The sequence below is a fragment of the Thamnophis elegans genome, chromosome 7, assembly GCF_009769535.1.
Source record: "Thamnophis elegans isolate rThaEle1 chromosome 7, rThaEle1.pri, whole genome shotgun sequence".
Lineage (NCBI taxonomy): Eukaryota > Metazoa > Chordata > Lepidosauria > Squamata > Colubridae > Thamnophis > Thamnophis elegans.
This window is the reverse complement of record NC_045547.1, coordinates 79226311-79240311: the sequence shown is the minus strand read 5'-3', so window position 1 is coordinate 79240311 and position 14001 is coordinate 79226311. Positions and strand designations below refer to the sequence as shown.

Below are 14001 nucleotides of genomic sequence, written 5' to 3'. Positions count from 1 at the left end.
TCAGCCTATTGCTAATAAAACTAAAATAAAACTAAACTGAACTTTGAACCAAGAGAAACTTGGAATCTCTCGCCACAATTATTTTTAACACTTGTGTGTTTTGTTTTGTTTTCATTTGTTTTAGACCCATTCTCTTAATTATCGGCGAGCCGTTTTAGGTCGCAAAAAGCAGTTCGACATCCTTTTAGCTGAACATAAAGCTCGATCCCGGGACAAAGAAGTGATGAAGGACAAGGAACATCCTCAGTCCGTAAGGGAGACGCATCAAAGCCAACCCACATCAGCACCAGATGTTGTAACGGGAGCATCCACGAACTCTGGGCAAGAACTTAAAGGAGCATCACCTGCCAAATCTAGACAGCCCAATTCAGTATTTCCCAGGTGAGCAATATGTGGCCTTGAACAGGAAGTCCTCGACCAACGACTACAATGGAGCTCAAAATTTCTGTTGCTAAGCGAGAGGCTTGTTAAGTGAGTTCTGGCCACGTGCCCCCCCCCCCCCCCCCGAAGTCAAACACAATCCTAATGCGGCCCTCAATGAAATCGAGTTTGACCCCCCCCTGTTTTAACCTCTCCTTAGGTCCTCCTCTTCAAACAGCATAAACAGCAGCACCTCTTCAAATCACAGCGGAAACGTACCAGAATTGCCTCTCCCAGCCCTGGGAGGAGACTTACTCTGCCGATTATCCAGCGACGAGGGAGAAGGAGAAGGAACTGAAGAAGTAGAAAAATTAGACTGCTCCTATTCGGGCCACCATCCGCAGCCACTTGGGGTATCTCTCTATTTTTCCTTTATAATATTATCTGTTGATGCCATTTATGGCTGGCTGAATGTCAGGGCTACGTCGAGCATTCAGAAAAGGCCTTTGATAAATCAAATTGGTACAAAGGAGCACCTTTTTCACTGCATTGAAGGAGTTCTTGATCGTCTGTTTTAAAAGCTGTCTCTGACTGTTTCCAAATATGCAATATGTGCTCTTAGATCAGGAGCGTCAAATTCAAGGCTAGGATTCGGCTCGCGGGGTGCTTAGATCCGGCCCGTGGGCCGGCCTGGAAACATCAGAGGAGCTCCGTTTTGGCTGTAAGGAGGCTGCAGGAGGCTGTTGCGGCCCCCCGCATCCATTTTTCACTGGCAGAGGGCTAGCAAAACAAACTAAAAACAAAACAAATGAAACTTTTCATTCCCCTTTTGCAAGAGCATTCAAGAAGAGACAGGGAAGGAGAAAGGGAAAGAGGAAAGGCAAAGAAAAAGAAGGAAAGAGGTGAAGGGAGAAGAAATAATGATAACTTTATAGTTAAGAAAAAATATTGTATATCTAGGTAAAGGTAAAGCACATATGTGCTAGTCGTTCCCAACTCTAGGGGGTGGTGCTTATCTCCGTTTCAAAGCCGAAGAGCCAGCGCTATCCGAAGACATCTCCGTGGTCATGTAGCCAGCATGACTAAATACCGAAGGCACATGGAACGCTGTTACCTTCTCACCAAAGGTGTTCCCTATTTTTCTACTTGCATTTTTTATGTGCTTTCGAACTGCTAGGTTGGCGGAAGCTGGGACGAGTAACTGGAGCTCACTCCGTTACGTGGTGCTAGGGATTTGAACCGCCGAACTGCCGACCTTTCTGATCGACAAACTCAGCGTCTTAGCCACTGAGCCACCAGAATCACAAATTTTGGAAAGCACAATTCAGACAGAAAAATTTGAGAGATAAGGTCACTTCTATCAGGTGCAAGTTAGTTAGACCAAGTCTAACTAACAGCCAGCACTTCCTTGAGGTTAGGTAAGGATCAATGGAATTCAAGGGAGGTTGGATTTAGTTTGCTTGTTGATACGTAGGGATTCTAGGCTGATGCCCCTTTTCACTCTGCCCCCAAATTCTCCCACACCTTCTCCCACAATTTCCAAATCCTGTTAAAAAGGGCGGGGGGGGGGGGGAACCATTCTTTCCTACAATGTTACCAGCAAAGGCCGCAGTTTAACCAACAATTTGAATGCAAGGATAGATTAATATGGCATTTAAAATACTCTTTATTTCCTCCTCCCTCTTTCCTAGTTCTGTTCATTTGGGAGTCACCTGATGGGAAGAGGATACTACGTATTTGACAGGAGATGGGATCATTTTCGGCTAGCACTAAATTCTATGGTAGAAAAACACTTAAACTCACAAATGTGGAAGTAAGTATACCTGCGTTGTCCGGATAGTTCTTGTTTTAACGCTTATCGGTTTTTAAAAATCAAATGTATTTGCCACCCGTCCTGCAGTTCAGGTGGCTCTGAGTGGCAAAGAAAATACTAAAATTTATTAGTATTGTGTGGAAAAAAAATAGCATATAAATAATCTGGAATTCTAATGTCAAACCAAGGATAAGAGTAACATTGGTGAATAGGAATAATTTTAGTAACCACAAAGTGGTAAAGTAATAGCTACATTTTGAAGAACGCTTGCTTGCTTGCCTATCTGTCTATCTTTCTCTGTCTATCTATCTACCATCCATCATCTATCTATCTATCTATATCTATCTATCTATCTATCTATCTATCTATCTATCTATCTATCTATCTATCTATCTATCTATCTATCTATGGATCTATCTATCTATCTATCTATCTATCTATCCTATCTATCTATGGATCTATCTATCTATGGATCTATCTATCTATGGATCTATCTATCTATGGATCTATCTATATATCTGGATCTATCTATCTGGATCTATCTGTCTATCTATGGATCTATCTATCATCTATCTATCAATCATATATCAATCATCTATCTATCTATCTATCTATCTATCTATCTATCTATCTATCTATCTATCTATCTATCTATCTAGCTAGCTAGCTAGCTAGCTAGCTAGCTAGCTAGCTAGCTAGCTATCTAGCTATAGCTATCTAGCTATCTATCTATGGATCTATCTATCTATCTATCTATCTATCTAATCTATCTATCTATCTATCTATCTATCTATCTAATCTATCTATCTATCTATCTATCTATCTATCTATCTATCTATCTATCTATCTATGGATCTATCTATGGATCTATCTATGGATCTATCTATCTATCTATCTATCTATCTATCTATCTATCTATCTATCTATCTATCTATCTATCTATCTATCTATCTATCTACCTGGATCTATCTGTCTATCTATGGATCTATCTATCATCTATCTATCAATCATCTATCAATCATCTATCAATCATCTATCAATCATCTATCTATCAATCATCTATCTATCTATCTATCTATCTATCTATCTATCTATCTATCTATCCCTATCATGTTACATGTATATGATGTACAGTAAGGAAAAGGATAAAGTGGTTTGGAATGTAGTAAATAATTAATATAAATATTCCTGTTAATTCAGATAACAGGTTTCTTAATACCTTTTTATATCAGATATCATTCTGGGATATTATAATAGAATGAGTTTTGCAGGCAAAGCTTTGTGATGATATTCATGGATTGATATCATTAGAGAAGTTGTAGGTGCTCCATCACTGGAGGTTTTTAAGAGAAGACAGGACTGCCATTTGTCCAGAATGGTACAGGGTCTTCTGCGTGAGCAGGGGTTGGTCTAGAAAACCTCTGAGGACCCTTCCAACTCGGTTACTCTGTTGGAGAATTGAGAACATGTTTTGGTCTATTTTCTTCCCTTCTCTCTGGCACAGTATGTAGATATTGTTTATGTATCTACTGATGGACAATATGTGAGACTGTCAGCACCCAAGATTTCTCTAGTATTTTTGACTTGGCTTGGTCTAGGACGGTCACAACTTCTCCGTTGAAACTCCGTTGAATCTCTCCATTTGCTTCGAAATCAAAGAGTTTTCACCATGTCTTCTGACTGCTCTTTGGCATTCATGGATGCATTTTTGCTAATCTTCTCCCTCATTCTCCTACATAGTGGTTATGGCAGTCATTACACTGGATAAAACCTTAACCGTGGAGATCTGAGTCCGCATTCCTACCTTGTTTCCCCAAAAATAAGACAGGGTCTTATTTTCGTTTGACCCCTGAAATAAGCACTTGGCCTTATTTTTCGGGAGGTCTTATTATTTTTGAGCTGCAGGAGGTGGCGAATGTGGTCACCTCATGGCTGCTGCTGTGTTGCAATATTTCCTGGGAGGGCTTATTTGGGGTGGGGGGAGGGTTTATTGTAGCACATGCGCTCAAAAGCCCAATTGGACATTATCCGGGGAGGTCTTATTTTCAGGTAAACTGGGTATTTCTTAATCCTTATAGGAAAGCTCTTTCTGCTCGCTTTCTGTTAGCTAAAGATGCTGGGTAGGACTGAAAGAAAAACGGCTCCATCCCGACGTATGTTTCTTTCCTTCCATACTTTAGGAAGATCCCTCCTGCCGTGGATAGCCCCATGCCGTCTCCAGCAGCCCATATCAGCAGCCCCTTCCCGTCCTCCGTCCTCCAACCTTTCAGCAACCCCACCTCGTCGTACATTCCATCCGCACCCGTCAGCTCAAGAATCCCTCCTTCTTACGTCATGACTTCCGCCATGTTATCCAACGCCGCGTTGGCAACGCCAACGGACACCAACTCCATCACGTCCCACGCCACCGCCTTCCCGCACGTGGCGGCCAGCCTGAGCATCGTCGACTCCACTTTCAAGATGCCGTCCGCCCTGTCGCCTCTGCCGGCCGTCATTCCTTCCCCGTCTCACAAGCCATCCAAAACGAAAACCAGCAAATCCTCCAAAGTCAGAGACCTGTTGTGTCGCGGCGACGAGCCCTCTAGTAACAAAAAGAGAAAGCTGCCGTCGTCTTCCTCCTCCTCTTCCTCCTCCTCCTCCTCTTCTTCCTCGTTATCGTTGCAGACTTCCTCCCCGGCCTCGTTTTCAGGGGCGCACAGGAAGAACTGCGTCTTGAACTCCAGTTCCACCCTCAACTCTTACCAGGCGACAGCTTCCTACAACAGCCTCTCCGTGCACAACGCAAACAACGGAACAAGCCCCTTCAGTGCCAAATCAGAGCCCTCAGGACGGACTTCGCTCTCCGGTAGCACGGCGGACTCGGTCAAACATATGAGCATCGTCGTGAGCAGTATTGACTCTTCCAGTTTGTCTGTCCCTTCCCTGGTGCACCCTCTGGCGGACCACTCCCTCGCCCCGCACAACGCGGTCTCCTCTCTGCCCCTTTGTTTTGACAAATCGGAAGGGAAAAAACGCAAGAACTCAAGCGCTAGCAGCAAAGCCTGTAAAATCACTAAAATGCCTGGAATGAATAGTGTTCATAAAAAGAGCACGGCCAATCTCATTTCTCCGGTGCCGGATACGCCAAACAACGCCATCTCTCGGCCGGTAAGCCAGCTTTGGTGGGTCTTAAGAGAACAGGGGTGTCGAACTCGATTGCATTGTGGGCTGCATCAGTGGTTGGGTGGGTGGGCATCAAAGGAGGCCGGAGTGGGCATGGCCAGCTCGACGTCACTCGTGTCAGTGGAGCATGGGGTGGCCAAGTGCTATGGCAGGACTTCTCTCAGACCCTCCCTCCCTCATTATAATCCCTTCCTTCCTTCTTTCCTTCCTTTGTTCCCCTTCCCTTCTTTTTCCTTCTCTCTTCCTCCTCCTTCTTCCTTCCCTCCCTTATTTTTTCTTCCTTGATCTCTTCTCATCTTTCCTTCTTTTTCTTTGTCTTTCCTCTTTCCTTTTCTCCTTTCCTGTCCCTTCTTGCATGCTCAAATGCAAAAGGGGAAACGTTTCTCCTTTTGTTTTTAGTTTGTTTTGCTAGTCCTCTGCCAGCGAAAACGGAGCTCGGGGTGGGGGGGGGAGGCTAACCCTAACTCCCCTGAGGTCTGTTTTCGCTGGCAGAGGAGCCTGGGAGCGCCTCGCACTCCCTCCTGACCCAGGGGTGAAATCCAGCAGGTTCTGACAGGTTCTGGAGAACTGGTAGCGGAAATGTTGAGTAGTTCAGAGAACCGGTAGCGGAATTTTTGAGTAGTTCAGAGAAGCGGTAGCGGAAATTTTGACTAGTTCAGAGAACCGGCAAATGCCACCTCTGGCTGGTCCCAGAGTGGGGTGGGAATGGAGATTTAGCAGTATCCTTCCCCTGCCACGCCCACCAAGCCACACCCATCAAGCCACACCCACAGAACTGGTAGTAAAAAAAATTGAATTTCACCACTGTCCTGACCTCTGCACCGCAGGCTGCTCCTTTGTCATTTACAGGATGACCCCACAGGCCAGATCTAAGTACCCTGTGGGCAGGATTCGGCCCAGGGGCCTTGAGTTTGACACCCCTGACTTAGAAGAAGTCAGTCTTCTTGAGAAATCTCAAGAATGGGATCCTTGTGAGGTTTTCAGAAATTCCAGGAAAAAAATCAGCATGCTCTATTTTAGGACTGAAACATCCTATGACAGCATTTTTCATATTTTAGGATAGGTTGCTGGAAATAAGCTTTCCTTTAATGTTTTTTAAGAACAATTACACATATTTTTCGGAATATAAGATGCACCGGAGTATAAGACGCACCAATGTTTTGAAGAGGCAAATTAAAAAAAAACTTTTAGCACACTGCAAACATCTGTTTTTTGCAAAAACGGGCCTGTTCCCCCCCCCCCCAAAAAAGCACAAATAGCCTCTAGGAGGCTTGTAGAGTGCTCCTGGGGGGCTGCACCCACAAAATGAGCAAAATGGCCCGTTTTTCACAAAACCGGGCCCGTTTTTTGTCAAACAAAATATATGCATACATAGCCTTTAGGAGGCTTATAGAGTACTCTTGGGGGCTGGGGGGGGCAAAATTGAGCAAAAAATGGCCCATTTTTCATTCATTTCTGCCTTCCCCAGCCCCCAGGAGCTCTCTGAAAGCCTCCTAAAGGCTCTGCACGGCCATTTTGGTGAAGGGGCAGGATTTCAGGAGGCAAAAAATGCTGTATTCAGTGTATAAGACGCACCCAGATTTTCATCCTCCTTTTTGAGGGAAAAAGGTGCGTCTTATACTCCGAAAAATACGGTAGTTTTTAAAAAATGAACTCTCTTCCAGTGAAATGCAGCAAGCAGTGAAAATAAGGGTCTCTCTTTTTTGGTCTTATCATTATTATTTGCAGATGATCATAATTATCATTATTATTTGCAGATTGGGAAAAACAGTGGTGTAGCTTTGTCTCAATCCAGCCCTTCAAGTACATCAAATCTAATGCACAACAAACAAGTGAGTTTGTGTTTGTTTTTTTAAAAATTATATTTAAATCATACTATGCATAAAATTAATTGCTGTATTGTTGTCAACAAATGTGGCTCCTCTTAGCAAGTCCATTATTTTTACAGGTAGTCCTCAAGTTACCACAGTTCATTTAGCGACCGTTTGAAGTAACAAGGGCAAGGAAAAAAAGTGACTCAGGACCATTTTTCACACTTACGACCGCTGCCTCTTCCGCATGGTCGCGTGATCGAAATTTAGATGCTTGGCAACTGACTCATATTTGTGACGGTTGCAGTGCCCTGGGGTCACGTGATCCCCATTTACGACCTTTTGACACTGAGGAAAGCTGGATTCCTTTAACACCTTTGTTACTAATTTAATAGCTCTGGTGATTCATGTAACAACAGTGACAACAAAGGTCGTAAAATGGGATAAAGCTCACTTAGCAAATCCCTCCCTTAACAACAGAAATCTGGGGCTCAATTGTGGTCATAAGTTATGAACCCGGCTCCCAAACACGACAAAACCTCTGTAGTGAAATCAATGTTTCCCTTATTAGGCGGGCCACCAGCCCCAACAAAAATAATTTATCTCTCTCACCGCAGGCTCACAAGTCACAGGGAGATGAATAGTTGTCTGTCACATCTATTCATCTCTGCCCCCTGCCTCTTATCCCCAGAGCTAGGGTGGGGCTTCGCTAGCAGTAGTGGCTCTTCCGTCCCAAGGACCGGCCCATAGATTTCCACTGCTCTCCTCTCTAACACATCTATCCATCTCCGCCCTGTCTTTTAACCTCAGAGCTAGGGTGGGGCTTTGCTAGCAGCAGTGGCTCTTCTGTCCCGAGGACCAGCCCATAGATTTCCACTGCTCTCCTCTCCTCTGGCACATCTATTCATCTCCGCCCCCTGCCTTTGAACCTCAAAGCTAGAGTGGAGCTTTCCTAGCAGCGGTGGCTCTTTTGTCCCAAGGGCCGGCCCATAGATTTCCACTGCTCTCCTCTCCTCTGCCTTCTTTGCATCTGAGAGTCAGGCACTGGACCCAGCTGTTCCTCCTCTTCCTCATCAGCTACCTCCAGACCAGGGGGCTGTTGACTCTCCATCTCAGGGCTGACGGACAGCTCAGTCTCCGCCTCTCTCTCTTCCCGCTCCATTCCTGCTTTCCCCTCGGAGCTCTCAGGTTGCTTTGATGCTGACCCTGAGGCCAGAGGACAACAGGCCACAACATAAGTCAAGGACTATCTGTATGTTGTTAATTTTTGCAGTTTTGTTTTAAAAAAAAATATTTGTCACAATCCCATTTGTCACGTAAGGTGAATTGTTTATTTTCTCTTCCAGAAAACATTAAACCGGCCTGGTAGGATAAGGACACTTCCATGAATAAGGAGAACAACCATCTCTATATTTTTGCAGCCCTTCTCCAAGCCAGCTTATTGGTTTCGATGTCCTGCGGATTTTTCTTTTCTTTTCGTAATTTTGTATTAAAATTGTTCCTTTGCCCCCCCCCCCCCCCCTAAAATTTGTAGTCATGGTTTGCTTTAATTTCTTACATGTGTTGGCCTCTGATCTGTGCAATTGGTCCCGATTTTAATTAATGCCTTCGGAAGGAAATTTTCTCTTTTCTTTTTAAGTTTCTTGCGAACAACGGGAGCAGTGGACATTTTGAAATGATGCCATTTGTGATTTTAAAAAAGAATAGATTTGAGCAAAGCTATCATTTCCAATTTTGCGGTAACTTCTGTATTAATTATTGTCCTCGGGATGAAAAGGAAAATGTCCATCCATTTTGCTGACTTAACGGCTACAAGTTTCAGTGTTTCTAGATTCTTTCCACACGCTGAAGGGTTAATAATGCATCTAGCTATTGCCAACATTAATAGAAATATTGTGTGACCATTTCCTCATACCTAGGTGAAGGAGCCAAGAAAGTGACTGCTCTCCTTCGCGTGAAGCATTATTCTAAAATAAAGACAGAAGCTGGACATAACTGAATTTGCATCAGTAGAATTGCACTGACAATGTTTTTACAGGAATTACTGGTTTTTTAAAAAACGAAAGTAGGTTTTTTTGTAATCAGGAAACCAATTATACTAAGGTACTATACAAAATTACTACAAAGGAAATAACTTTTCTTTCTACAGAATTAAAAGTGCACTTAAAATGCCGGTTTATTTACATCTTGGGGAGAAATGAAAACGAATGCAAAATAGATTTATTAGCTTCTTTCCTTTTAAAGTAAAGGCTTTCGGCAGATTTTAAAACCTAGACAATGTTTAACAACGGTAAACAAAAGCTAGGCCTCTTTGGGAGGAAATTAGAAAATATTCTCAAAAATAATTTTTATAATGTTATTGTAATTTATGTTTTTCTTATACTTGGGAAGCGACAGGAGTAATTTTCCTGAATGAAATGAAACTAAGAAAATATAAGCAATGGTTGTATTTTTCATGTATTTTGAGTTACGTTTTATTGTACATTCTTCAGATTGGAAAAAAAATATATATGTACATATCTTTATTTTTGCACAATTTTTTTGTCATTGGTTGTAGGAACAGAGCATTGTTTTTTAAAAACTAATTTATTTTGTGTTGTCTAGCTGCAGGAGTTATCAGATTTCAGTAGCAAAACAACGCTGCAATGATCAAACTGCTGTTCTATATTTTTGAGGGGGGTGGGGGAGATACGATGAATATGAATTTGAGTGGCTGCTGAAGGAACAATTTAATGATGTCAGGACTTCCTTAGCTTAACGTGCATCTCTTATGTAGAAAGCTGGATATTTCTGGGTGTTCTGGAATAACGCTCATTTTAACTTTTCATTTCCCGTGACTTAGATTTCACAGAATTTTGGAAACCCTAAGTATCCAATACAATCCTCCACCTTTTCTCCAATCACATTTTTTTAAGGTCATTTAATTTATATATACTGAAATGGTATATACCCTGTTTCCCTGAAAATATGCCCTCCCTGGATAATAAGCCCAATCGGGCTTTTGAGCGCATGCGCTAAAATAAGCCCTCCCCGAAAATATTGCAACACAGCAGCAGCCATGAGGTGACCACGCTCGCTGTCTCCTGCACTTCAAAAATAATAAGACCTCCCCGAAAATAAGGCCAAGCGCTTATTTCTGGGGTCAAAAGAAAATAAGACTCTGTCTTATTTTCGGGGAAACATGTTATATAATGTGGTTTTAAAAATGGAAATGGACTGGGCCAGCCTGTATTGTAATGTAGCATTTGTTAAAATGTTTCCCCCCCCCCCCTTTCCAACCATTTTCCCTTCTACACACCCAAATTTCCAGAAGACGTGATTTCCAGCAATAGAGCCACCGAAGCTTTGGTCGTTAACACATAAACGCAATGCATAGGCCCCGTCAGCCATATTTAAAAAAAATAAAATAAATTAAATTTAAAAAAGCAACTTGGATAACTATTTATGCCTTCTTTTGTATCAATGTTAACAATTGTACATAGGGCCGATCAACCTTTGTAGAGAATAGTTTATACAGCATATTCTATTATTGACGATACTCAGTGAACTCTTGTTTAAAAAAAAAAAAGAAGAAAATTTTTTCTATCTACACCTTCTATTTTGTTACGCTGTTTTACCCATGGCACTTTAAACGAAAACTTTGGGTTTTACATAGCTGGTTGGTCATGGGAAATAAATTAAAAAAAAAACAAAACTGTTGCACAGAAGTGAAATTTGCACCTCCTCAATTATGCTTTCCTACTACAGATTTTAGAATCCTTTTCAAGAAGACTTTTGAAGATAAGCACGTCCAATCGTTCTAAAAAAAAATAAAAAAATTTGCCATATGTGTACAGTGGATTTTCTTTTTTCTACGGACCCATATTTTGTAACACTATTTTCCTCCTCCTGCACCTTTTATTGTATTAGCAGTATCCCAGAGAGAGAACCTCATTCCATGCTTGTGATAATTGTAAGTGTTGAAAGTAGATGTAAATAGTACAAATTTATGACTTTTAAAGTTTTGAGAAAAGGGAAAAAAAATAAAATAAAGAACAAATGTATGTATCTGATCGATACTGCCATGGTTTTAGCACCAGGCCTAGAGATATTCTCTAGCGGGCGATTGTATTTCTTTTATTTGTTGGTTTTGCTTTATTATTATTATTATTATTGTTATTATTATTATTTGTAACATGGCTTTGTAAATAAAATAATTTATATGTTTCTAAGAAAAAAAACCCACGCAGTGCTTTTATCGCTTTGTCAAAGGGTCCAGGGATATCCGGGAAAAAAAATTATAAGCCTCGACACGACTCTGTACAAACAGTTTTTTTATTAGGATTTGCTCTGAACTAGAAATCCATAAAGGGGCGCAGTGGCTCAGTGGTTAAGACGCTGAGCTTGTCGATCAGAAAGATCGGCAGTTCGGTGGTTCGAATCCTTAGCGCTGCATAACAGAGGGAGCTCCCGTTACTTGTCCCAGCGTCTGCCAACCTAGCAGTTCGAAAGCATGTAACAATGCAAGTAGAAAAATAGGAACCACCTTTGGTGGGAAGGTAACAGCGTTCTGTGCGCCTTCGGTGTTGAGTCAAGTCGGCCACATGACCATGGAGACGTCTTCGGACAGCGCTGGCTCTTCGGCTTTGAAATGGAGATGAGCACTGTCCCCTAGAGTCGGGAACCACTAGCTCATACGTCCGAGGGGAACTTTTACCTAGAAATCCACTATCCAAAATAAGGAAATATACTTAAATTTTTATGCTTATCCTGTGTGATCACTCCACAGTGACTATCAAAACACAACAAGCCACAAACAACCTTGATTGCCTACAAAAGCCCCAGTGAAAAGGATTTAAGGACACAATATGTGTCTAACGACAATTTTATGGACATTTAGGGAAAAAAAGGCCTTTGATCTTCAAAAAGATTGGAGAGTTGTCCAATTATTTCAGAGCTAAGTGTCAATCAGATCAGGCAAATTTCACTTGGGCAATTGACCCCACCGCTCTCAAAAAGCCCGATTTTGTTTAAATGAACACAAACTGAGTTAATTGGCACAGCATTGCCTATCATGCTACATAAGTATACTTTAACTAAGCCATAATGGCTGGAGCCACCACACTGCAAGTAGTCCTCATTTGTTTAGTGACAGACATTACAATGGCGCTGAAAAAAATAACTTTATAATTGTTTTCTACATACATTTCATTACCAAGCTAAGTTACATTATCACCCAAGACCATTCCTACCAACATCGACAGATCAAAGAACCAGAATATAAAATGAGAACAAGCTCTACCAAACCCTACCATTACTGATGATGTTACCTAGTTTGGTAATGAAACGTTTGCAAAAAAAATAACAAAATGCACCAAGGACCCATTGAGGTGCAAATTTTTCAGGGTTGACACGGCTGCGTATTGGTGTGGGTTATAAAAAATGCCTCCAGGCTGGTTAATTTGAAACCCCTTAGGTAAAAGCCAAACATTAGTTTACTGGGTAAGGAATCACCCTGCTAAATCAGCTGCCAATGGCAAAAAATGCTTTCAATTAAAAAGAAATAGATTTATGTTTGAGTGATAATCCTTTTTCACTGTCTTTTTAAAAAAAAATCTCAGCAGTCTTTTTAAGGGATGAAAAAGCTTCCAGACTTTGCCATTCAGACAAACACAGGTGGTCCTCAACTTACAACAGTTCATTTAGTGATGGTACAAAGTTACAATGGCACTGAAAAGTGACTTGTCGTTTTTCAGTTACCACCTTTGCAGCATCCCTATGTTCACGTGATCAGTATAGAATAGAATGTAGAGTAGAATAGAATAGAATAGGAATAGAATAGAATATAGAGAATAGAATAGGAATAGGATAGAATATAAATAGAATAGGAATAGAATTAGAATAGAATTAGAATAGGAAATAGGATAGAATAGAATGTAGAGTAGAATAGAATAGGAATAGAAATAGAATAATTAGAATAGGAAATAGAGTAGAATATAGAGAATAGAATAGGAATAGAATAGGATAGAATAGAAATAGAATATAGAGTAGAATAGGAATAGAATTAGAATAGAATATAGAATAGAATAGGAATAGAATTAGAATAGAATGAAATAGAATAGGAATATAGAGTAGAATAGAATAGGAATAGAAATAGAATAGAATTAGAATAGGAAATAGGATAGAATAGAATGTAGAGTAGAATAGAATAGGAATAGAAATAGAATAATTAGAATAGGGAATAGAATAGAATATAGAGAATAGGAATAGAATAGGATAGAATAGAAATAGAATAGAATACAGAGTAGAATAGGAATAGAATTAGAATAGAATAGAATATAGAGTAGCATAGAATTAGAATAGAATGGAATAGAATAGGAATAGAATATAGAGTAGAATAGGAATAGAAATAGAATAGAATGAAATAGAATAAGAAATAGAATAGAATGTAGAGTAGAATAGAATAGGAATAGAATTAGAATAGGAAATAGAATAGAATATAGATAATAGAATAGGATAGGATAGGATAGAATTCTTTATTGGCCAAGTGTGATTGGAATCTGCCTTTGCTGCATTTGCTCTCTGTGTACACAAAAAGAAAGATACATTCGTCAAGAATCATAAGGTAGAACACTTAATGATAGTCATAGGGTAGAAATAAGCCATCAGGACACAATCTATGTCAATATAAATGCTGAGGTTAGAAGCAACCCAATTACTGCCCTGCAGTCATAAGTGGGAGGTGATGGCTGATAGAACGATGAGAAAACTAAAAGTAATAGTAACGCAGAGGGATGGCGTTCTGTTCAATGAATTTGCCTTTCCATTGTCTTTGCTTGCCAGACGCTCGCAAAAGGGGAATCACGGGAGCATAAA

The 14001-nt window shown here is 40.9% G+C and overlaps 1 protein-coding gene across 4 annotated transcripts in view; it reads left to right on the top strand.

Annotated features, from left to right (window-relative positions):
* Nucleotides 1-10129, top strand: part of ATXN7L1 (ataxin 7 like 1) — a 69865-nt gene extending 59736 nt beyond the window's left edge. For all 4 annotated transcript variants that reach the window (XM_032221389.1, XM_032221388.1, XM_032221391.1 and 1 more), the window contains 6 exons: nt 125-381; nt 581-773; nt 2052-2173; nt 4354-5320; nt 7093-7167; nt 8493-10129. In XM_032221389.1, the coding sequence (XP_032077280.1) occupies nt 125-381; nt 581-773; nt 2052-2173; nt 4354-5320; nt 7093-7167; nt 8493-8534 (1656 nt within the window). In that variant the 3' untranslated portion in view covers nt 8535-10129. The remainder of the gene's footprint in view (nt 1-124; nt 382-580; nt 774-2051; nt 2174-4353; nt 5321-7092; nt 7168-8492) is intronic.
* Nucleotides 10130-14001: the final 3872 nt, after the last annotated feature.